This window comes from Calliopsis andreniformis, chromosome 4 (genome assembly GCF_051401765.1).
Source record: "Calliopsis andreniformis isolate RMS-2024a chromosome 4, iyCalAndr_principal, whole genome shotgun sequence".
Taxonomy (NCBI): domain Eukaryota; kingdom Metazoa; phylum Arthropoda; class Insecta; order Hymenoptera; family Andrenidae; genus Calliopsis; species Calliopsis andreniformis.
The window spans coordinates 11,424,555-11,450,257 of NC_135065.1; the positions used below are offsets into that span (position 1 = coordinate 11,424,555).

The window sequence follows — 25,703 nt, forward strand, 5'->3', positions numbered from 1 at the left end:
GTTTGCGGTGTATCTTATTCAGCAGAACAGACGCGCTAGTCGCTAATAATGTTGCCATCGCACGCAAATGGAAACGTTGCGGCGTGAGATCGAGTTGCACGAACGTACCCAAGGGCGACAGTGTCGTGACACACGTTATCAGTCTGCCAAAGTGGAGAAGAGGGTGATCGGTTGCGAGCAATTGCAACGATGTCCGCGGCCGAAAGGAGCGATAAATTAGCTCGTACACGGGCACAATAGGTTGCAGGGAGAACGGATGCGAGTCAGGCGTGATTAACTCGAATTAACTCGACCAGGGATACGATCGTTCAAGTTCGAAGAAAATCGAGTCCACTTGAACAAGCAGCGCCGCGTTTTCAAGGAGAGGCTCGGTCTCTTGCGATCGGAACAACGTTATCCGCTCGATCTCGGGGAATGGCTCGTGTGACGATAAAGTTAATGAGATCCACGCGATGGAATCGGTTTCCCGGGCGATCCTCGTCGCATTACGCGCGTACCTGCCAGCCACTCGCGAGGCCACCTTGCCTCGTTACATTACTCGAATTTCTTCTGTCCGCCTTTTCTTTTTCCCTGTTTCGAGCTCGATCGAGGGGATACTCGTTTTGGGCGCTTTTTAATCGACTGAGTCGTGCGCTCGAGTGGAAGTCGAGAGAGGGGTGATAACCGAGGAGAGTCTAGAACAAGACAACCCTAATTGCATATATTTGTCGCGTATTTATAAGGCCATTCTATTCAAATGCTGCGCTGGTTACATTTGCTGCAAACAGCCGAGAAGCTGAGGCTGTTGGCGCTGGCCCTCTCGCTTAAAATGGCTCACGGCACAGCCGCGGTTACAATTGCGATCCGCGGTTGAATTCTCGGTACAGGGCGCTGAAACGCGGTGAAATAATGGGAAAATCGTATACAATGGACGCTTTTCTCCCTTGCAGGGTTTTCGGTATTGTTCGAGGAGGCCAGGTGAATGGGGCGGAGGATGCGTTTCGGTTTTAACGAGATTTGAGGGAGGGTTTGGTTATTTAGTCGGAGACGGTGGTTAGGCGTGGCTGTGTTCTGATGTGATAACATCCCTTTTCGGGAAAATTGTAGTTATTGTTAAAACAATTTTGATTAAAATTCCTGTAGAACATTCCAACGTCATTTCCATGCAAACAGTGGATACAATTTATTAATCTCGTTTTCGAAAAATATGTTTCATGCATACTAAAGTCTCTTTAAAATTGTAATATTCTATTATATATTTATAATACCCTCTATATAATAAACGTATCGTAATTTCAAGTTACAAATGGTTGAACGAAAATTCCAGGCGAAATTTTTCACTTTTTTTGTACTGAGCCCTCTTCTCATTTAAAAATTTCATCCCCTTCACAAGTCTTCATCAAGCCATTAATATCTCAATTTCCCCGAAATTTATCTAATTTATTATTCACTCTGACCAACCACATCTAAGCTAACGTAATTACACGCTGACAACCTCTTTTTGCACGCGTGATTTCTCCAGAACCGCCACGATCTTTCACCTCCTCATCTTAACCCAGACTCCCCGTGGTCCCCTTGCTAAACTTCTCATACGAGGAGCCCGAGGCCAAAGATGACGAAACAAAATGAGCACCAAGATACCCGTCACGCACAGTGCCTGTCGGCTAGGCTGAAAGACCAACACGAAAAGTCGAGCCGAACAAGAGGGTGGCGCACGACATTCAGAAAAGAGGCGTCCTCTAAAGCATTGCGACAGGTGTCCGTCTTTCTGCCGTTTCATGCCTCACGCTTGTCATTTACTCACACAATACCTCGCGTTGCTGACACTCCATGGGGACCAGAGTTTTCACACTTTCAGAAACAAATTTGCAGAAAAAGAGACAGTCGTTACAATGCTACAGACTCTCAGAAGCTTCTTGAATATCGATCTCCTAAATACTAGGTTACCAGCTTTACCTCTGTTCATCCACTCGCAATTTTATTACCAATATTCGTCCACCCCATTTGCTCTGCTTAGTCCACAAGCTTCACCATGGCACCCCAAATTAAACACAGTGCCCAAAACGAATCCCCAATAGATCCCTCCTCTACTATAATTCTCAACTACAGTCCCACATGTCTTCAGCTGAAATGAGAATTAATCGCGATCCCGATGTAACCAAGCGACAATTCCACGCCCCAGGCGTTTCCAGTATTATCTGCAAGCTGGCAAAGTGCGCACGTGTAATCATCGTTATTATTGCCGGCGTTGGTCACCGGTAGCCGACGGCTGTCGGTGCATATTGCAGTGAAATCGCGTGGGGGGGGCCACCCAGAGACGATGTCGATGGCCCGCGTGTTCGCCGCTCGCCGATGGATAATTTATCGGTTGTTCGACGTTTCCGCGCGCGATCGTTTAGGCAGGCCATGGGCCACCGCTCGGAATATAAATGACGACGCGCGATTCCCATGCAGGATGCACGCACCGGTTGGCCCCGGACGCGTTATTTCGCCGTGGCCAAACGAGATCGTTAATAAACGATACGCTGCTTTATTGTGATTTATGCCGAGCTCCGCGCCGCGCCGCGCCGCGCCGCGCGCGCGTCGTTGACGGGCCACGTTCGAGCGGATGCGATGAAAGTTCATTTATTTTAGAGTTCACTGGCTCACGGGATAGCGGTCCATGGCCCCTTCTCGAGGGAGAGATTTGTTTTGTACTGAGAGCTGTGTCGGGGCTGACCCAGTGTTAAGTCGATATCGAGTCAATTTCGAGTCAGTATCGAGTCAAAGTTCCAGTCGATTTCTATTCGATTTCTAGCCAATATCGAGTCAATTCTAAGTCAATTTCATAGCAATTTAGAGTGGATTTCACATCGATTCCGAGTCGATTCCAAGTCAATTCCGAGCCAATTTCGGGTAAAATGCCGCCTCAATTTGAGTCAATCTTGTGTTTCACATTTCTGTTCCTTTTTTACTATCATATCCTCACCTAAAAACCGTGAGAAACTAAAGAACCCTAGATTCCCTGATCAGACGTAGCAGTAAGTAGCCCGAAAAGTGACGCTGACTTGCCAGCAAGAACTGAATTTCATTAAAATGAGTGCACGCAAATGTCAGTTTTTCATGCAGCTGCATGCACGCATTTCTCGTTTTTCCTACTCTGTTCGAGAAGGGTGCCCATTAAAAATCTCGGTAACGTAATTACCTAAAGAATAACGATTTCTTTGAACGCAATCATTGTTCATTGCCACTGGTCATCCCGAGGGCTAGCCGTTCCTCTGACGCTCCTCAAGGTTCACGGGTTAAGGTAAAATGTTCGCTTGCGCGCAGACCGACTCTAACAAAAGGTAATTAGTTTAGAGTAATTAACCGGCCGACTTCTTTCCTGCCTTTCTCCCTGCTTGCGCGCGATCTTCTCTTGCTACGAAAACTGATGTCTGTAAAACGCGACTGCTCCACGCTTCTTGCTCTTTTAATGAGACAATAGCGAGTCCCTTCTTGAGGACTCTCTTCGCGTGATTTAGTTGAGTATGTGAACAAGTTCATGCACTTGCACTGACTACAGTTTCGTTTTCTGAGGAAACACGTTTTGATTTTCGCACGATAATTAGCCTGTTTATATTTTAATCATTTTTCTGTGAAAAAAGAACATTTTTTTAAGTATCAGGAAGCTAGCACTATTTCAAGAGAGCAACACTGGTTCCTCGTTAAAAAAGACTGTACTGTGCCTGTAACTTGGACCGAGATATGGTGTTTAATTAAACGACTGAGAATAAAGGCATTAATTAAAACTGGAATCCATTATATTCTGAAAAGGGTCGACTCTCGCATCTACGAGATAAATCTAGAATGTGTTTAGACCCCCGCCGACTCATCCGCATAATTTATAGTGCCTGCTTTTGGCAAAAATATTAAAAAATCTGAGCAATTTGTAATACAATTAATATTTTCAAGAAACACAATAGCGGAATAAAAAATCTCATTTAGTATTAATGAAAACACCTTAATTTGTTCTCAGCCATGAAAAGATAATATTACCTCTTGCAGGAAGCTTTATGTAAACTGAGCATACATTACAGCAGTAGCTTTCGACGTGACTAGAGAGGATCGGCTAATGGGAACGGGTCTAATCGATACGCAAGCAACTAAGTAGCAGATGATCGCTGTATTCCATGACGACACTCTTTATTCTAACTATTATTCCTATTTAGCGGGAGGAGGTCGTTCACCGACCGGTGAATGACTCCTGCGACTGGGAACCGATGGCCATTTATAATTTCAAGTTTAGCGAGTAGAATAAGTTAGCACGATGTTGAAAATGAACCACGTCGCGCCTTAGAGAGGAAAAGGCCACTTTCGTTCTCCAGCTAGCGCACCTTCGCTGATATTTTCTCCATGGAAGGTAAAACTGACTTGAAACGCTATGCGCTGGAAAAAATATCCTTTCGAGATTGCGAATAAAAATAAAAAACCCATGAATTTATTCTATACCCTCATAATATTAATACATCTTCCTTTTGGAACGTAAAAATGCTGTCGAAAGATTTCATGCATACATTACACGACCTTCATTTTCCTGACGTCTCAACCTCCTTTATCCTTATCCTCCCTTTTACAGGCTTCCCCTTTCATTCTATTCGTCTATGGTTCCCTTGGGAGAGCAATCTACTCTGCTCTTCAGACGAAGGAAATATGTATCAAGAATTCATAGGCACTGTGAAATTTCTTTCATGGGTCAAATTCCACGGAAATCAGCAAGAAGATATCAAATCGACCGGATCATAGCTCGTATTCCTTCAAGTTTTTCTCGCGCAAGAAACTTGCCATTTTTTTACACTGAAACGTAGTCACTCTTTTACGTTCTATTTTAGTGTGCAAAAAATAAACTGGGGAGAAGCCAGCCATGGGGGACCACGTAATGCGTCATGGCAATCTGTGTCTCCGTGTCTCGAAGCTGGAGGAAATGGGGAGAAACAGGCTTTTTAACTGACATAATAAAACTTTAAATAGATATCCCTTGTGCTGAAAGATCGTCGATGCTCCCTCGTACTGGTAAAGTCAACTGAGAAAAGTAGATTGGCGAATTGCTTAAAATAAAATCGCTTAAAAATTTCATCTCCTTGCGCATCACAGAGAACAAATATTTTAGTACCGAAAGAAGAGCAGGGGTAGTTTCTGAAATAATCGCTCTCAATCTTCGTGACTGACCTAATTGTGTCAAGTGATGGACATCGTTAAGCGCTGGAAATTCGCTTCATTCTAAAATAACACACAGTAGAATTATTTCGGAAATATTGATCGTCACGTATAGGTTACAGTTTCTGGAATCCAAGTAAAACTCCACTCTTTAATTTTACAACACCATTCAAAGAAACCATTCCTATTTACAACTATACAAGTAAAATGTAGGTTTCATAGTCCTCGTTCCATAATGTCTGCTTCAAATTATCATACGTCCGCGAGTCAGCGTCATCGGATCAAAGATTCGCACGAATCAACGCTCACACGAGGAACGGAACATGCTCGTCCGAATTAACGGTTCCGCCGCGTCGTTTTTATCTCGTCTCCTAAATGACGCTTAAGCGGACTCAATCCACGCAGGCACATTTACACGGAACTGCTTTTTGTCAGGCACATCTCCTTCCTGGCAAATCAAATTTGCATTTCGATCGACCTCTCCCAACTCACGCGTCGCTGCATCCCGAGGTACAGGGACATCCCATAAACGATCTGTCGTTTCACACTTTACCACAGAAGAGTGAGAATTTGTTTGGAAGAGATTCAGAAATTATTTGCTGTACTTAATGTAGGTCAAATGGTTTTTCTAGAGACATCCTTGGCATTTAATTCTCTTTAAGCATTCTTAAACTAAAGAGATCTATTGTGTACATCTACAAAAGCTTCAGACCCCAGACCCACCTTCACGTCACCCCATAGAAGCTCGATACCCACCCAGACGATCAATCGAAAGCTTCTGCTACGAAACAGCCATCGCGGTAGCTCTCTGGAGGGAAGACAGACCAGAGGGATAATTCAAGGAGGGGTTAGAATGGTATCCCGCGGAGATCCAGATCTCCAGGTTGCTTCTAATGATATTTAGAAGTCGTTCGACGGAGGATGCCATTGAAATATCGAAACGGGTTCTCCCCTCGTCGCGGTTGAACGATGAAGGTGACTGGGCGCTGGGATCCGCGGGGAAGAAACAAAATAAATTCGCAATCGCAATCGCGCAAGAGCCGAGTTAACGGTAGTACAGTCAATGATATGAAGGACGCAGCCGCGAGAAGCAATTTATATTCTCCCATCCCTGGCAGACTTTTTTTTTTTTTTTTTGTTTTTTGAGAGGAGCCTAGAGCCCGAGATTATTCACCACCGTCGACCGCGCTCGGTCACGTTCCCATCTCTGGTTTGTATTCTTTTGGTTTTATACCGTGGACTCCGAATCGAGAGAATCGATTGTTGCGTTGGGCAACGATAGACGTAAAAGGAGAAAAAATATTGCTATTACTGGGTCGTATTTCTTTTATCGGCGGAAATATGGTGGGAAGTGTCTGTCTGAGGATCGGTCCGCGAAGGGTGTGAATGGAGGGGGTGATACTTTGAATCTTGAAATTTTGAGGGAAAGGATTATCCTTGCTCCCTAATGCGCTTATAACTGTGAACCACTTTTAGGAGTCTGAAGTAAAACTATCTTTAAAAGAAATACAGGTTGTTTCAAAGTAAATGAGTGAACCGTATACTTCCGCGAATTTTATGTACTTTATGTATTTCATGTTATATTCTCGTTCAATTAAAATGCTTGTTAGTCCAGAAATGTAATCAAGTTTACCTGGAATAACTCATAAGTAAACCTCACTCGCCTACTTCTGAAACATTCTATATCTCAGAATAAACAGAATTAAAACCAGCTTGATGGTCAATTAATTAAATTTGCAGTAATTACGAAAGAAAAGTAGGATGGTTTAAGTCAGAGTCTGCAAGAAAAAGAGCCTCGAAGTGAGCTTGATTAAACAAGACCATTGGCTACCTCGTGACCTCATCCACGAGCTCCGGTCTCAAATATAATGCAGAATAGAACCTGTTTCCATGCATCTGGAACAATTTTCTCGGCCAGTGACACCTGTGACCGTCGTTTCATTATGTCACCTGTTCATTGGACGCCTTAAATTCTATTAGATCCACTTGCAAGGTGTGGCTTAATCTAGCATCAGTAAAGTTGATCGTGAACTTCAATCTCAAAAATATGTTACAAGAAATATTCAAAGTTCATATTTTGTCAACTCAATTCCCAATTATTCTCTAAAATGTAATTAACAAGATTATAAAAATTCTAGTAATTCTAAATTAAATAATAAATACCATAGAAAAATGAATTCTCTAGGATTCACAACACACAATCTCAAAACCACCGTGTTCAAATTTAATCAGCCTGAATATCTGACGTGCTACACGTTCATGTTAATACACGAGAGGCGAAAATAAGGTCTTTAACGATGTCGTTTAAATGTTCTCTTAGTTTGCCTTTAATTCGGACCCCTGTAACCTGACGACGTAGTGGATTCGAGGCAAGGCGGGGTCAGAAACGCGACGTGCCACCTTCGTGCGAATTTCGCGGTGAGCAGCAAGTACCGTTTCACTAGCGAAACGAAATTAAACGTGACGTGAAATGGGACAGACTAATTATTCGTCTCGCGAGCGAGTCTTTAATTTTCTTTACAGTTACACGGCGCGATTTCGAGTGGTCATGGTCGCGAACTTGAACTAAAACCACATGGTTTAATGATCAGAGTTGAACCAGGACTTCTGCGTACATAATTCAAACCGAACATATACGTTATATCCTAGTTACCTAAATTAGCAGGCAGAATTATTACAATATAAAATACCACGTTACGATCTTCCTAGAACTAAATAAAATAGCTGTTCTTGGGTAAATATATGACCACACGAACCAATAAACTCTCCGAACCACATAATTTACCCGTACAACCCAACTCTGTCGAAGTTACACCGCCAGCAACCCTCGTAAAATATAAGAGAAACCCCCTTAACTCAGCCTTGAACGAAAGCGGAATTCCGACTGGAAATTTCCTGGTGGCGATTATTTGCCATATCGAGTTACAAAATGGACACGCAATGGTCGCTTATCAGGTGGCAGGCGGTTCACAAAAAGACGGAAACATTCGGATCTCGCAAGGGTGTCGAAAAAAGGTGGCTCGGGAAGAAGAACGAGGAGCGATACAACAGATTCGAACACGGACTACCGAGACATGCAGAGGTAGGATATCAAAAGAGTCCTTTATTTCGGCAGGACCTGGCGGGCTTGTCACCAGGACCCTCTTTCGTGGCAACTTTATATTCGGGTTGATATTTCATGGTCCCTGAACCCTCCACTGATAAACTCACCCAGCGAAAATTCGGCAGATAGAAGGGAATTTATTTCGCCTTCCTCCTTGGCTGCAGACGAACAAAAAAAGAAGAAAGGAATCGATGGAGCGGAGGAGGATAATGCAAATTGTGCCGAAGGATCCTGCGATGAATGGAATAGAGATTTGGGGGAAGTTTGGGCAAGTGAATTTAGGCGTACAGCGACGATAATATGGCGTATTCTGTTTTAATGAGAATTATACTTGGGAAAGTTTGAGACTCTAAAGGGGAAGTTCTGAGTTAAAGCTGGATGAATATCTACTTTGTGAGTCAGTCGCTGCAGCATCTGTAGCAAATGAGGAAAATCCATGGCTTGGGAATTTACTGAGAATCTGAAATGAGCACTAAATATGAAACTTCTAAGATGCTAAGAAATTGTAGAAATTGTAGAATAAAAATTACACTTTAAGAATTTATAATGAAAATCTCCTTGAGCTCTCAAAGGGCTTCAGCTACCCAAACCCCTCAAACCTTTCAAGCCTTCCCAAGTAGAGCGTAAACCTCTACCAGCTCAGAAAAAGAAGAAAACGCCTGGCACAAAAATTCTGGACGATTCCTTTCTTCCTTTTGCCCCTCATTTGAGAGAAAAATATCCCCTGGCGCGGCGGGGGCGGAGGGCCAGCGACCACATAGCACGCGCGAAATCTGGCCCCAGGCGAGGGTTCGATAATAAATATGCAAAAAGGAGGAGCGTCGGTGCCGTAAATAAAAACGGCGGGTTTGCGTGCCGCGAACTCTCGAAGAAGAATCAGGACCTCCGAAATAAAAGAACGAGAGGAGGTGGGGGCGAGATAAAAAGAAAGAAAAGGGAGATCAGGTCTCGCGAGAAGACACGGCTCGCGAAAGGGAGCGAGGGAGCAACAATATACTACTAAGGGACGTGTCCTGGTAATCTCTTGATTTAGTTCGACTTAGGGCCGCGAAACACGCTCAGTCGGGTCACTTTGTCGGCCCTTTCCAAGTGGCGTGAACGATGAAGATACCGAGACGAGGAGAACCTGGGGAAACGGTCGGGTATCTCGCGCTGGAGAATCATTGAGCCGCGATATCGGGCTGACGTCTCTATTTATAGGGTCTGCGGAGGGTACGGGCTAAATTTGGAAGCGTCGATTCCGCTTGGTGGCCAGGTGAGTTGCTTTCAGGAGGAAGAGAGGGTGTGAAGAAGGAGAATGCAAGAAAACGTTGAAGAATTCACTACTGGCGCTCCTGAGAATTTTTATGGAAGAAATATCTTGGAGATTTCTGAGATATTTTTAAGATACTTAATTTTTGTATAAAAAGATATCAGAATACTTCACACTTTCTATTTGCCAATAGAAAATCCTGACCCCTAAAGATATAAGCTATCCCCTCCGCCTAGCTTCATTTAATCCTCGAACGCTGAACGTATCGATCACTCGTCGTAAAACCGATTCAAATCTCCGTGCCCATAAAGGGAGCTTAATTGAAACGAATTAAACTTGATATTTCCTCATTTTCGTCCCGTTATCCTCGACATGACCCCATTCACAGGCCAAAAATACCAATAAAACGGCGCAGCGAGTGGTGAAGCATCGAGATGCGCTATCGATCAAGAGGCCAGATAGATCATCTCGCTGCGTGTTTATCGTGCAGGCCTGAGGCTATAACAAGATGCTCAGTACTCACCTGTACCCGTTGCCGATGACGATCCTGCTTCCGCTGCCGTCTCTCCAATTCCTCTTTCCTCTCGATCAGCGACCTTATCTCAACAGCTGCCACGGGGGCGGTGGTGTCGTCGGGTACGTCTGAGCACGAGGGTAATCTCCTCAGGGTGGAAACAGGCTCATCTTCGTCCTCGCTGTAACTCTCCACCAGAAGCTCAGAGTCACTCTGAAAAATCGAAGGGTGCTGTTTCACTACATGCTGGTGCGAAATCCTTGGGACTACTGCCTTCTAACTAAATATTTACTTTATAAAGACCCTTCCCCTTCCTAAGTGCGTTTCTTTGAATTACTAGGTGGGGAGAATGGTTTTTGGTTTTACACCTTCTGGGGTATTGCAATTTTTACTGCTTCTTTTTTTGTGCAAGGAAGATATTAAGGATTCCCTTTTTTCTATTTAAGATTTGTGACGAAGGTTTAATTACCTGCTCCGGTGGTGAACTCGGGGAACTCGTGCTGGAGGAATCGACCACCGAGACGTACTCACTGACACCGGTTTCACTCTTTTGCAATTTCAACACGGGCGTCTCGAGGCCGCAGAGGAACACTTGCCCGAAAAATAGAATCTTGTTTATCCTGAGGCACACTTGAGCGACTTCCTGGAATAAATCAGAACAGACGTCTTAGCAAAAGACACTGAGCAAACAGGAGAAATCAGAGTTGTTTAGAATTTCAATTGCAGCTTCCACCTGAAGCGCTTAATTAAACTCTTCTGTCGAGGGAAGTTTTTTCATACATATATTAAAATGAAACTACACAGCTGCTGCAGATGGACTGCATTAAGCATGACTTATTAATACAACTCAGTAACTGGCGTAGATTATACGTACCATATCTTCGTTTTTCTCAGCGTAACAGGGATCCTGAGGATTCGACATCAGCGGTGTGAATCCTGCCAGCGTCGTGTCTTCTGGCAATCTCACCAATTCAAGTTCTACAACAAATACACCAAACTCTTATTAAAGTTCTGTCCCATTTTCACCATTATCCCCTCAGATATATCAATTCTCTTATCATCGAAAAGCCACAGGATCGCCCTAATCCACGTTCGTCGAATCTGTGCCAGGGTCATTAATATTCAGCCTCGCGGAGCAGCGTGGCACCACTCGAATCGTTTTACACCGGCAGGATGCATTTATCGCGAATATTACACGAAGTTCAGGGTCAGTATCGCCAGGAACTCGCATGGAACGTGAGGAGGATCGAGTTAGGAGGATCAGCCTCAGCAGCCTCGCAATTGATCATCCAGGAGGACTTGGCGCGAGGTAGATTAAGCCAGGGCTCGTTTCGTCTCGGCCTCGGAAAGAAATATAGAAACCTAATCGCGCTCTCTATTTCGCATGCAACGTTGTTAATGCGCATTCCGAATCGATGTCGTGGCGTTAAGTGGTATCGTTCACCACGACGCTAACGATGCGATGGATCTTAGGCGTTCGTGACACGATACCCAAGATGTTCGCTGTCGGCTGACCGCTCGTCTCGATGTTCCTCGCGTTAATTATTGGCTGAACATTTATGGCTAAAGGGGTATTACGCTTTCATGCGTATGGGGCGTTGATAAATAGCGAAACTGAAATCCAGGGAAACGCATAGCTTGCCAAGGTAGGAAGAAACTTCTTCCTGAGTTTATCAATAACAGAGATACTCTTTTTACTATGACACAATCACGCATGGCAGTTTTCGAAGTGAGTCACTGGGAAAATTGAATTCTAGATCTGGAGTATTGGTTCATCGCGTAACATTTATCTTCGTATCTTATCCAAGACCAGCGTCGTATCGAGAAGTTTCTTCTTTCTCTTCTTTTTCTTCTTATTTTTAGAGTGTCCGACGATCTGCTCACAATAACATCGTTCACTGAGGCGTGTTTGTTCCCCCGTACCTTTTGTCCAATTTATCGGCTGCGTCTCGGGTGTGTAACGCGTGTAAGTAAATCGAAGAGGAAAAGGAGCCCTCTCGTCGTGGACAACGTGAGAGAGGAGGCGAACGAGAGGAGAACCAACGTCGGAGAGCCAACAAATTGGCATTACGGCACACGTTAGCCGCGGGTACCGTTACTGTCTCAGTTCCTTTTTCGAATCGTATCGCTGGACTGCGTTCTCGCGTGCCCGCGCGATTCAGCCAAGCGTTCTTGCTTGCTTAGGCGTTCCAACAATTCCTGCGATCTTTCCACCCCTTTTTCTTAAGATTCCCTGACGTACACGTTTTCGTACTGAATTTAGAAATGCTTAGAATTTAATTTTCTAGTGCACTGACTTCTGTGTTATAAAACTGATGTTAATATTGCGTACGCTGGCGTTGAATTCACCAAATCAGTGCAGTATTCGTGTTACTCGTAATCTATCAATATAGTAGTATTATCCTGCATCGTATTAAGTAACAAGTAATGAAATATACGATACACTAAAAATGAAATGAGTAGCATAGTAGTACAAAATTCATTGATCAATTATTATACTGGGTCTATAATTTCCTCAAGTACTATGTCTTTAGTTTAAACAATTTAGAAGGCAGAAGAAAATTACCTACTCCCGTAGAACGCGAAATGAAACCACTTGTGATTTAATGGATCAACAACGATCAGCCTTGTACCGTCGATATATTAAACGATCCGAGGATCATGTACTGTTATCATATGTAAAACCTGCCTGAAAAGTAAGTATAACACGACCAAGGACGCGCTTCGAAACTAGAGCAGTCTTTCTGAGTCGCCTGGATCCGTTAGGACGGACCCAGTTCTAGTAGAAGGACTCAGGCACGTGAAACATAATTCTATAGAGAAAGAATTCGTAATGGCTTAGTCTAAAAATAGTACCAACTTGTTCTGACTTAATCCTGTCGCACTTGTATAAAATACTAAGTAGTTCAGAAAATTTGGGTACTGTTTCAAGTGACTTGTATTGTTCAACTTGACCCAGCTAATCTATTTTTTAAGAAAAAAAGACTATTTTTCTCGACAGGCTAATGATTAGTTCATGTTCTAATTTTTCCAAAGATAACTCGAAGTAATAGTCGATCGACTTCCACGGGTCGATAATTTATATTAACCTCGAAAGCGATGCAGAGAGCAAACACGATCAGCACTGATGAATTCGTCCAATCGCGAGGCTTTAATCGCCGCTTAACCGAGAGGTAATTATGATCGACGCGAGAGCAATTAATATTACGAGCAGTTAATGAATTCACTGGTTCGACCAGCATCCACTACGGGGTCGATCGCAACGATATTTCGTCGTCCACGATTTTTGCGGTACTCTAGCACGCGGTGACAGGTAGCAAGCCACGTATGAAGCAAACAAGCGATTATTCATGCACCTATAACGAGTATTTATTGCTATCGATGGAGAGGAAACGGTTCTCTGGGATCAAGTTTCCAAAAGTGATCCTTCAATTGCTCTCTCAGGAGCACTACCATCTGGTTCACCAAAAAAAGATTCTTTTACTCATCTCTATTCAAAAATTTATAATTGAAATAAAATAAAACGTGCAGAACAAAAAATACTCAACATCTTCCATAACACTCTTTCAATCTAAACGATGTAAAATACCAGCTAACAGAATTTCGTCCAAAAAGGGCTACCTGCTACCGCCGAGGAGCGCTCAAGCTAATCTATAATTACCAAAATCTCTGGAGGAGATAATATAAGCATAACCGTGGAACACTCGCGAATTCTCGCGAGCCTCAGCCGCGTAAATGAAAGCTTGGGTACCGGTGCTCGAGCAATTTGTGTATTCATAAGGTGCTCAAGAAAAGGGACAAAAAGATTGTGGAGGGCACAGTAGCGTATATAGCACGGCGTGGCTCATGGTGCACGCACAAACACCATTGGTTGGCGACTTGTAAACGGCTGTAGGAGAGTGTATGGCACTGCAGTGGTCACATCGAACGGATTCACCGTTACGTAACCGGCGGCTATCCACGGGTCAACAGACGGCCAGAGGAGCCTTCACCGTTCGAGGAACTTAAGTTTTTCGATTAAGGACTGGTCCAGCACCTCCAGGTGGGGGACAAAGGATCCAAGAGAGAGCTGTTTATCGCAAGGGATCGTCGCGGCTGCCTGGGATATTTGCTCAGGAATTACCAGCAGCTGACTGCCGTGACCATGTGTAATGAACGTCCGTTCTGCCTGCGACAATATTGTTAGACTGCTATCGCGGAGACAGTAGGAATGTGTGCCACTGGAGGAAACAAAAATGATACTGATTCATTCGTCGTCTTTTCTTTACTTCCCTACTGCTGCCTTCAATGTTAAATCAGTACTTCATTTTTACATGCTTTCAGCAATTCTTCTCTTCTTCTTTTCTTCAATAGAGCATCCTTAATGTTTCTTCATTATAACTTGCTTTATATTTCTTCCTCACAGTACCCTGAATATTTCTTCATTTCTTCATTTCTTCATTTCTTCATTTCTTCATTTCTTCATTTCTTCATTTCTTCACTTCTTCACTTCTTCATTTCTTCACTTCTTCACTTCTTCACTTCTTCATTTCTTCGCCTCCACTGCTTTCAGTTGGCAACAGCTTCCAACCACAAGGACTATCGCTCACAAAATAGCAACGCAACCCCTAGGAATCTGATCCATGTCGTCCCAGCGTCATCGTGTCCCAGCGTCGCGCACTTACAATACGGTTACGCGCGTCCCTCATTACGCGCCGGTTATATTTATAATGCTGCACGCGGCGTATCATTATGTAGTTACGGTAAACCGGCGTCTAACGTCCCATTAAAATCATGGAATCGAAATAAGAGCACCGCTGGCCGCCACGAGGAACACGCATTACGCGCTTCGCCACGGCGAGTCGCCGCAGGCCCTACACCGACCCCCGATTATGGGATTAATGAATAGGCGATTGTGACTCGGCATGCCTGTTCGCGCTACCATTCCGATTTTACTCGTCCAAGCCGAGGACTAACGGCAGATCGATCGGTCGGACGGTCGCGATTACTGTGATTATCCAGTCCACTTGTCCCGATCGCCGCGACGCACGTCGGGATGCCTGTCTCGCGCGAGAATAGATCGCGCCGCTCGATATTCTCGGAACGTCAAATCGAGCGATGGAATGGATTACTGTGATTACTAATCGACTTACATTTGATTACCCGCGGACTATACCAAGGGCTCCCCGTCTACAATGATCGCTCACGTTCGATCATTGATGAGGAATCGAGTCTTCTTTGAAGGTACATGATCGAGAGATTGATGAAAGCTCTGTTCAATCAGAAGTTATACCTCGAACTTTCTTGACCTATATGTGGGTCAGGACTGAGAATATTTTAATACTAGGACGTGGTTCAGCTAAGAGTTAGAGACTTATTGTTTCTGTTATTGTAGGTTGCGTTTGAGTAGGGGAACTATCGGTTTCATGAGTGAAGCGTATTGAAGGAGAGGAAGTCCATGCAATTTCCTCGCGTGGTATGCTTTTACGGTCAATTTAAAGATTCACTTACCATCTTCTCGACCCTCCGCGTCCTTGGCCTGGATCAAGATCGATCTGGAGTAATTCAATTTTTCCAATAGGTTCACCATCGTAGCCAGCCTGCTCCAGGCATCTCCAGGTGGGCTGCAACGAAATCGGGGAGGGTTATAAGCGAACGAATTAAATTCCCATCGTCTCTACCGCCAGGTTATCGGTCGAGATCGCGTAACAAGAAACCGGAAGGATCCCAACCGCAGATGCTCCTTCTCTCTTGCAATAAATATTCTCCCATGATTCAGTAACATGCCATGGACTGCGCAAAGAACGAAGGCACCGCTATGGCGAGAAAAAATAGCATGATCGATTGTCGAAGCCCATTTGGTCTGGCTCTCGAAATTCAATTTTGAAGCTTATCGAATTTTACAATACACTGTACCTACCTATATTATAAGCATTGAATAAAATAATATTAAATTTAATTTAAAGAATTATTTCTTCCCTTACTCGACTAAAAGCTAATATCCTAATTTTATTACCCTGAGCACGAATGTTCTCAAAATATTTCTTCAACTCGTTTTGCACTCACTTGCAATAATCACGATTTTAGTTTTCTAAAGAGGAAATTTTGCAAGGCCAATTAACACGAAACCCTCGTCATCCCCAAGCCCCGATTAATCACTGCCCACGCTTCCGCAAACATTATTAATTTCTCTCGTCAATATTATTCCGGTCGCGATAGAATCGATATTACCATCTACTGGGTTTCCTCGAAATTAGTGATAGATCAGAGTTTCACGGTTCCCGCGTCCGTCGAACGGGCTGTATCGGTGACATGATTAAATATATGACGCATCCGCGGCGGCGGCGCAGCGCACGTATCCACTTCCGTATTACTGTAAATCCAAAGTCGTCCGTTTAATTATTTTCAGCGCGATGAATGGCACCGCGCGGGGGATCGTTTTCCGAGCTATCGATCATTCGATGCTATCGTACGCAGCCCCCGAAGGCGGCGATAAAGAACCGAAGAAGAGTTGCGCAGCTGGCAAAGAAAAGCTCGCGGGACGCGGCTTCAACGGGGATTAATCGATCGCCGTCATGAAAGGTCATTCGTTAATTGCGCCGCCGGCCGTGTGCTGCACACGTTCCCATTCGTCTGAGCCTCCTTATCGTTGAATTATCACTCAACGCTTTATCGAAAATCGATGGGGAATTCTGAATGGTGGGAAAATTGAAATGAACACATCTGCGCTTGAGAGTAGGATTGCTCCTATGATGGGGACCACTATTGAACTTTTTTCTTTGAACAGAGATTCAAGAAGCTATCGACTGTCTAAAGGCTGACAAGCTTATGAAATTTTGAAGGAATAAACTCTGAGGACAATAGACCCCCTGTCGAATCTCTGACAAGATTTCAAATTCTATTATGATCTTGAGGGGCTCCCTTTTCTTTGCTACAGAATATATTATCTCCAGAGTATTGAGGGAGGTTTCTCATCAAGCGCATGAAAAAAATTGAATTTAAATAAATTTAAAAAAAAAATCAATTTTTCAAAGTAACAACTGTGCTCCTTCAATCAAGTAACAATCGTGCCACAAGCTAACAGCAAAGAAGCTAAACGAGGGAGAGAAGACAGACACCCAATGGTGATTGATTGATGGCAGTTACACAGTCGCAGGCACGAGCGCGGGAAAAACCAAGTAGCCGTGCTCGGGGCGAGAAAAATAAGAGGAAACGAGTGGTGGGGAATCGAAGAAGTCGTGATCGACGTCAGATTAATTGCGAACAGCCTTCTATAAATAAGACCGTTCTATTCACGGCGAGGAGGATTAAGAGAGGACTGGCTGGCGCTGGAAGCCGGTCGATACTAGCGCTCCGCCGCGTCCTTGCCAAGGAAACGCTTCGCTCGCATAATTGTTAATCGCTAACGAGCAACAATAATTAACTCATCCAGCCGGATAGGGGCCGCTGTGGTTGCGCAAAGAGGCGTTCGATCGTGCGCGGCCGCGGCTGCTGATGCGCGCGCGAGACCGAGCGAGCGCGTTCTCGCAGTTATACGAGACTAAGGGGGCCTTGAAACTCGTTTAATGGGCGATAGATTGCATCAGTCGGCCAACCACGGGCGCACTCTTTTTCTCTCTTTTCGCCGTGGCCTTTTTGCTCCGTCTCGTTAGAAAGATCCAATGGATCGATATTCGGCTGGCAACGGCCACACAGAGATCCAGAAGAAAAATCCCTGTCTCCCATCGAGCTCGAATATTCGACGAAAAGACGTCCCTTTGAAGAGAGCAGGGACAGTGGAACCTAAATTGAAATCTAATGCAAAAAGGGCAGCTGTTTCGGAATTTTTTGGTGTTACTGGTGAAGGACTGAGAAGCTCTGAGGACTTCGCGAAGACGCTCGCTAACGACTGATCTTCGCCAGCGATCCCTCGGCTCGGCTCCTTTGTCAATCATCGAGAAGAACGCAAGAAGATAATTACACGTTGATCGGCCTTTCCTCGAACGTCCCCGCGTGTTTTGCATCGCCATACACCGACTCGATTGCTTTTGTTTCGATGAGTCACTCCCACGCTCGACGTTTCGAGAATGGAACAGGTTCGCCGCTGGTAACTTCGATGAGGGGATAGACGGTATCCTTCGTTTCGAGTTGGGATCTCTTTCTTGCTGTTTGTTTGTTTGAAATTGTCATACAAGGTGTATGAGAAAGAAAAAGCTAATTGAAGACGAAGAATAAAATTGTAGGCATTACATGATTCTCCACTTTCTGAGAAATTAATAAAAAATATTGATAAAGATTTCTGTAAAAAGTGGAAGTCACTTCTTTTTTAATTTTTACTGAAAAGTAGCACAGGAGTAGCATAGAATTTTCCATATTTGCCAAAAATATCTCAACTACGTTCAGAGGACTAAGGTCCACCGATAACTCCATCGCTCAACATAGTCCCAGCTGCTCAATCATCGCGGCAGCGACAGACATTCCACAAGACGGACACGGCGAGGATCCATCGTAGATCCTCCTAACAATTAAGTGGTTCTCAGCGAAATTTTGCGGCTTATCGCGAGGATGAATCACGGACAGACGACGGTGGAAGGTGTTCATCGTGGTCGGTTGATGTCTCTAGCATCCTCGCCGAACTTTCCCACCCCGAGAAATTGATGTCCGCGAGGGAGAATTAATAGTCCAACACAACAGTCATAATTCAAGACACCTGAAGTGTCAACCTGAATTAATAGTCGCGCTTGCTCGCTCGCAACTACGACGAACCAAACGTTCGCGAGAAACCCACCCCACAAATCTCCCTCTTTCTCTGCCCCCCTCTACGTCTTCCTCTGTTTCTCTCTATTTCTGTCTGTGGCGCTCCAGCGAGCCCACGGGGACTTTGGAGATTAATCTGTTTGACAAAAGGGGGCTGTAGATCGCAGGTCGAAAGGGTGCGACGCGCTGCACGCACGTTGCTCGTCGAATTAGAGGTGGCTCGGGGTTCAGGCGATAATCGAGCGCGAAGGGAACCCACGGAGGAATCGAACGAACGAACGAACGCCGTTGGAATCTCTGCGAGAGCTCTGCGTGACTGCAGATCGAGTTTTGATACGATACAGCGGTTGACCGTGACCCGCGTCACACTTCCAACTGCGGGAGCGGGAGCAAGCGCCCGCGAACGCCTACCTTTGGTCATCGCACTTGGCGAAATTCAACCTGGGCCCCGAACTGAACACAAGGAATTCGGCTGCTCCGATTTCATCCAGAGTTACGATATTTTGTAGCATATTTTGGGTATAGCGAAATAGATAATTGAGAACTGATATCATTTTGTACTCCGTGAACTTACAGAAGAAATTCTGAAATTATTTTTTGGTAATGGTTGCTTAGATAGAATGAACTATGTATGTCGAAGCTCCGATACTGTACCAGAGATCACAGAAACTAATTATTCTAAAAATTGTAGGTCCACAAAAGTTTGCATTAATGCAAACACTGTTATATTATTAAACATATTTTAGAAAATGTTCCACAGCCATCAAGAGTGTAACAGACAATAAAAAAACTCTCTTGTTACAATTATCTATGTCCATGTTTCTCATAATTTTATACCATCCCGAATCCCTGAAATAAAAAACTGACTTCCTGTGAGGAATAATTTGTGGCCGTAGCGTAATCTGCTGGCGAATGCATGCATCGCGCGCAGTTACCGACTGGACTACGAAGTTAAGAGCCAGATTCGAACCGCAAACCCGCAAACCGCAGGATCAGGGGAGAGTTTGAAATATCGAGCATCCTTTCTTGCCCCCATGGAACGGTCTAATCCTAATATATACAACCGTACAAAAGTGGCGCCTTGGGAGAATATATTTTTGTTACAGGGGCTTAGCAGATTTTGTAAAAAATAAAGTGGCTAATGGAGAATCAGAGAATTGGCGATGTAGACTTTGTTGCAAAGAAGAAATTGCTTCCCCTTTTTTAATACTCAACTACTGTTTTAAATTTAGGTAAGAATCGCTTTTAAGTGTAGTTTCAGAAGAGATACTGAAGTTAGAACACTGTCTGTCCATGAATGGCACAATCTACTGAAATGAGAAATAGGACTATCTTTGACTGTTTCAATAAAAATTTGTATAGTTGACCTATAGAAATTGTGAAATATATCTCCAGATATTAATGATTGAAATATTTTATCCAAAATTTAGTAAAAAAAGAAGTAAAATAATAAAAAAAAAAAACCTAAAAATTCCTAAATACATAAAAAAATTGTCATTTTAAAACAGTTGGATCCTTCTCATCGTTCCAAAAAAAGCAAAAATACTATAAAACTCTTAAAAACACTCACCCGACTCTGTAGTCAGTGCAGAATGGTGGTGGATTCCAGACAGTGTTGTGGCAGAGCATCCAATCGCACCAAATCTGGAACAAAAAGTTTCAACGATGAAGGATAGCGTGACGATGCGAACAGAAGGGAACGTTCCTATTTATAGAAGCGAAGAGACATTTTATTTCATGCTGCTAGCGTTCATCCATCCTCTGGAAAGTGAATCGTATACCAGCAGTCTTATATCACGTCTACTTTATCGACAATATTAATGGTCTTACTTCAGACAAGAGCAAAACCACCCATTATTCCGCATACCGAGTTGCATTTCGATAGCGATCTACGTTCTTTCCATGAAAATCGTTCTTAATTGTATGACTACTTTATCACGTGTAAAGAGACCATTGTGAGCAACGTGCTGTGTTAAAAATATTAAAAATTAAATTATGAAATTATAAAATTTAATTTTTAGTGAATTATAGAGACTGCGAATGATCATGGAGACTCTTCTTTTAGGAATCGGTGACTGAATAATGATCTTCATCGTTCAAACTAGTAATCTCGAATTTAAATTTGTCACGCAAGACTGCTAGACTAATTTTCATTTAATTTATCGCGCGGACGAGACGCCACGAGCGAGCATCTTCGAACACTACAACAGGCCGAACCAGGAAGAACGACCAGTGGACGCAAGCGATTCGAATGGGTTGTCATAGGGCTGACCTTTATCGATGGAGCGTGCGTGCATGGGTTACGTGCGATAGGTGCATTAATCGCGAACGGTGGGTTGCATAATAAGTCGAGACACGAGCGAACCAGGTCCAGGCTCTGACAACAGCCACCGGCAGACCTTGCGTGGGTGCGAGTCGCGCGTTGCTTCATAAATCCTCGACTGCTTAAGCGCGCCTCGGACGCAGGATTACGAGTGGTGACGAAAGCTCTGATCCCACCGAAAAATTTGTGACTCGAACATATTTTGGTACAGATTGACCGTGGAATCGAGTAGATCGATATTTACGTTGAAAAATGAATGCTTCTACTTCAGAAAAAGAAACTGAAATGACGTTGAGTCATCAACACCAAGGACTCATCACACTCGACAGACCTTCATTTTCTCAACCAGGTCTCACAACTCTATTCTCGCGTGGACGCAATGATAAATCGCTGATACATACGATAACAGACGAAGAAACGTCTACTCGCTTGAATTACGCGTCACGTTCGCGTAGAACGGAACAATGATGGAAAAAAAAGGCAAAACAATGACTGAACGTGTACTTAATCCTCTGTCGCTTTATCGAGGTTCCTTGATCAATTAAATCAATACGAGTAGAATGATGTGGTTTTCCAGATACGGTGAAAGTTTCTTGGAAAAAGAAATCTCGATAGAGATCTCTCGACACCCCCACCTACACCCTCGTCTACTGCAACCCCTTATTAGATATGCCATAGATAACGGAAATACCTTGATAGCTGGTAAAAGGACTTGCATGTCCTCGCTAACAACCATCCTCGGTTCTTCGCCGCTGTCCAACTGAGACTTGAGCAAGGACACGCCGCGTTCTAAAATCAGATTGAACATCTGCAGGGATACGACCAGTGCCCTTTCTTGGACCTCAGACCGGTACCCCTGCTCCATTTGGGAATCTGAAACAAGGTAGAAGGAAAATCGAACCGTTAGCAACACGTATGTAGCATTTCCAAATCTTACTATTAACAGTTATGCGATTCTTCTTGAATGCAATTATGCGGTTTTGAATGCCAAGAACTACTATAGATCAATGGGGTGCAAAGGAGCTTAATAATTTGTTTCTACACTGCTGCACTGTACTTTAATAAATTTGGCGAATTTTCAAATTTTCAAATTATTAAATATTCAAATTTTCAAATATTCAAATTTTCATATATTCAAATTTTCAAACTTTTAAATATTCAACTTTAAAAATTTTTAAATATTGAAGTTTTCAAGCTTTCTAATTTTTAATTCGAAGTTGTCACACATTATATTTCTCATCTACTGTCCGTAATTTATAAAAACAAAGTCAAAAGTAAATTAAGAGTAAAAAGTAAGGTCTTAAACTTTTACAGAGAACTGTGCATGACAATACTCAAGACGCCATGATGGTGTCTAACCTGACCAAAATATACAACGTGAAATTTTGTTAAATAATAAGTCATAGGATGAACCATTCCCAAAAATTAATATCTAAAAATGAACTTACTTGGTTATAGTGTAGTTGTGTGACTACAGATCTAATTTTCAAGTAAATTTGCTTAATTTTCTGACACATAATTGAGGAGACGACGAACGACTGACACTTCCAAATAAATTTAAACAGTTACTAAACCGCTAGGGGCGCGCTGATCAGTCAGCAGCGCCGTAGCATGCGAACTTTTGCCGCCAAATTTGAACGCATGTTAATATAGCACAGTGTTACTGTTTCTGCACTGATTACAAAAATACTTGTAATGGCAAATACATCACATGTTAGTGTTCTGAAAATAAACAGACTTCTAACACTTTAAGGGTAATTAATATTAATACTGATACTATCTTCTATTAAAAATAGAAGGGTTTTTTAAATTAGGAATAACAGAACATGCAACACAAGCGCTCGCCAACGAAAGCCACTCGACAATACCACGGCGTCTGGCAGTTTAATTTATCACGAACGAAGGTAATAATTAACGCTCAACCGCGAGCTTCACTCGAAGGCCCGTGTGGTCTTCTTCGAGGGATTGGGAGTGTAAGGGGTAATTAGTTAGGGAAGATTTATAGAAAGACCTCTTAACTAATTGCCAATACGATCATTAGCGAAAATTACGCGTATCGCCTTTCGACTTCCTTCCTCCCCCTTCTGGCCTATGGTGCATTCAAACTTGCATCCGCCTGTCAAAGTTGCTATTGGCTGCGTCGCTGATAGAGATCTCTCGCGATCTTATCAGCGTCAGTTTCCTCTTGAGTACAGCGCTAATTGCAGGTAACGTGCAAACGCGAAATTAACTGGAGGAAATTAAATTGAGGAAATGGAAATGGAGACGTTGGAATGAGGAAGATATGGACCTTGCTACTCTTAGTCTGCCACATTTCGTGTGAGAATATTAACAGTTCAAGCTGTAGGGTGGGAATCGAGAAGATAGGTGATCCAGCACGTGAGCTTCATTTGCAATTATATTTTTTCACTGCCAGTTGAATTTTCGAGAGAGCTAGAAACTATACTAACATTTAGATCTCAACTAAAACACAGATACTATTAAATATGAGAAAAATATTGGGGAGCAGATTCACCACTGATTTTAATTTTAAGTGTCTTTAATTAATTTCACATAGGAGTTCCTCTCCTACAATTACCTCAACTAGAACCCTCTTCTAAATGAATTCGTGGTGTAGGAAATCAATGTGAACTTCCTAAAGAAAGCATCAATAACACCAAAGAAATCTCATCGAGAGAACCGGAAGCCTCTCAAGTTACTAGGAATCCAATTACACAATCCTCGCAAAACTCCAATTTCAGACAATTCAACCCAAACGCAAGATTTTTCCCTTCAATTTACCTACTCGAATATCCTCCTTCGCGCCACCCAAGGTGGAACAACTTCACTCAAGTGCTCTCCAGCGATCGCCGAGTAGAAGCAACAATCATAAACGAACCTAGCTCCGCTGGAAGCTCGGTAGGTGTAAAGCATTAAACGCAAAGCTGCAACAGTTTACAGAGACAGAGAGAATGTGAGAGAATGAAATAACGAAGGGTAATTCGATTGATGGGCGACCAAGAGGAAGCAACAACGCCGTGAATGGAGGTCTGAAAGGGCGACTACGTTCGCTTCTTCCCTAACGAACTGAACGCGAGAACGACGAGCGTGGCTCTCTTCCGCCGCCAAGTGAAAACTCTCCGTCGAACGTTTGTCGTTTAATGAAATCCGAGGGGCGAGGTCAGCCTTGGCAGTTTCCAGAACCGATACTAACGCGATTACCCTCTCGTGAAAACGGACCTGGCGAATCGAGTTAGCCCCCGTGCGCGCGGCTGATTCCATTAGCATCGATTTGGTACAGAGCCGAGAAGCTCAGAGGCTCGTCCTGTTCAGCGCGCGCGACGGCCCATAATGAATTTTCGCGACACGCTTAATTCGACGTCGAGCACGGGCAACGAGGTCCTCCGTTGTCAAATTAGCGAATGGAAGAGCCCGCGAGGCCGCGAACGTCGCTCGAAATCGACGGGAATCGCGTTTTCGCGATGAACTCTCTTGAATGGGTCATGTGACCGATGGCAAAGTGGATTACGGTGGAGACCTGAGTGTCTGAATACTGTTTAACTTCCGATTAATGGACGTCGAAGGGGTTTGAAATTAGATTCCATGAGCGGCTCGTAAGACAGGGTGCGAGGTAGTTGAAGTATATTTCAATCAATGTTAGTCGAGACTGGAGAGTATTTCGTTTCTGGGGATTAGGACAAAAGATTGTTGAAAGCTGGGTTAGGGGTAATAAATGGAATTAAGGTGCAGCTTGACGTCAGTAGAATCATCGATTCCCTTAAGCGTGTTTTCCACGCATTAAAGTCTCCCCTTCTGGCTTCGGCAGTCACGTTTTAATCCCTCTAGTTACTTTGCAAAAATCGAAGCTAATACTAGAGCAGCTTCGAATACATTTGAATTAATCTCCGGCAGAATTGACGTGCCTATAAATTTCCTTATTGGAAATTCAATTTGGCGGTGGATAGCTAATGGAGTTTAAAAGTTGTTAGGGCTAGGAAATGACGGAAATCTCTGCTGCGATACCTATTTACTGATGCGGCAGTTCATTAACTTCTAATTATATATTAATGCACATCGATCTCTTTTACTCATTATTAACATCCCATCTCCAATTCAGGATACTTCGCTAATATTTAGAGCGCATGAAATTCCATCTTAATTTATACTTCATTTAAACCTACGACGAACCTATTTTTATTTCTTTGTGCCACTCTGATTGGGGCTTTAATGTTCGTCATTCATGAAGATTATAGATTGCAATGAAAACTGACTAAAAACTGATTCATGTCAAATTAAAACAACAAACATTACACATAATCACAGATTCTTCCTAAACGCAAAGCACAAAAAATTGCAAAATCACTCTTCACGAACATCCTTCGAGATGACCAGCCCGATGGCAGAGGTTAATACTATCGCGGCGAAACGGAACCACGGGGTTCATTAACCAAATCGATCTGTCCTTCCGAGGACAGGAAGTCTCTGGAGAAGTAGCCAGCGAGGATGACAGGCGCGTCAGGCGTCGGACAGCAAAGGGGCAGGGCGTTCGTGCGTGAAGATCCAGCGAAGGCCGTGACGAAATTCCCCGCGATCCCGCGTTACACGTCGCGCGCGAACAAACGTAGGTGTGAACAACACTTCACGTCCTGGCCCGCGGGCAATT

General features: G+C 43.6%; 1 protein-coding gene across 1 annotated transcript in view; it reads right to left on the reverse strand.

Moving 5' to 3' along the window:
* Positions 1 to 25,703, reverse strand: part of LOC143178466 (telomerase-binding protein EST1A) — a 97,617-nt gene that overhangs the window by 18,588 nt on the left and 53,326 nt on the right. The window contains exons 18-23 of the mRNA XM_076377167.1: positions 21,753 to 21,934; positions 20,309 to 20,382; positions 15,514 to 15,626; positions 10,898 to 11,001; positions 10,493 to 10,666; positions 10,033 to 10,236 (exon numbers count right to left, since the gene is read on the reverse strand). Coding sequence (XP_076233282.1) covers positions 10,033 to 10,236; positions 10,493 to 10,666; positions 10,898 to 11,001; positions 15,514 to 15,626; positions 20,309 to 20,382; positions 21,753 to 21,934 — 851 coding nt within the window. The remainder of the gene's footprint in view (positions 1 to 10,032; positions 10,237 to 10,492; positions 10,667 to 10,897; positions 11,002 to 15,513; positions 15,627 to 20,308; positions 20,383 to 21,752; positions 21,935 to 25,703) is intronic.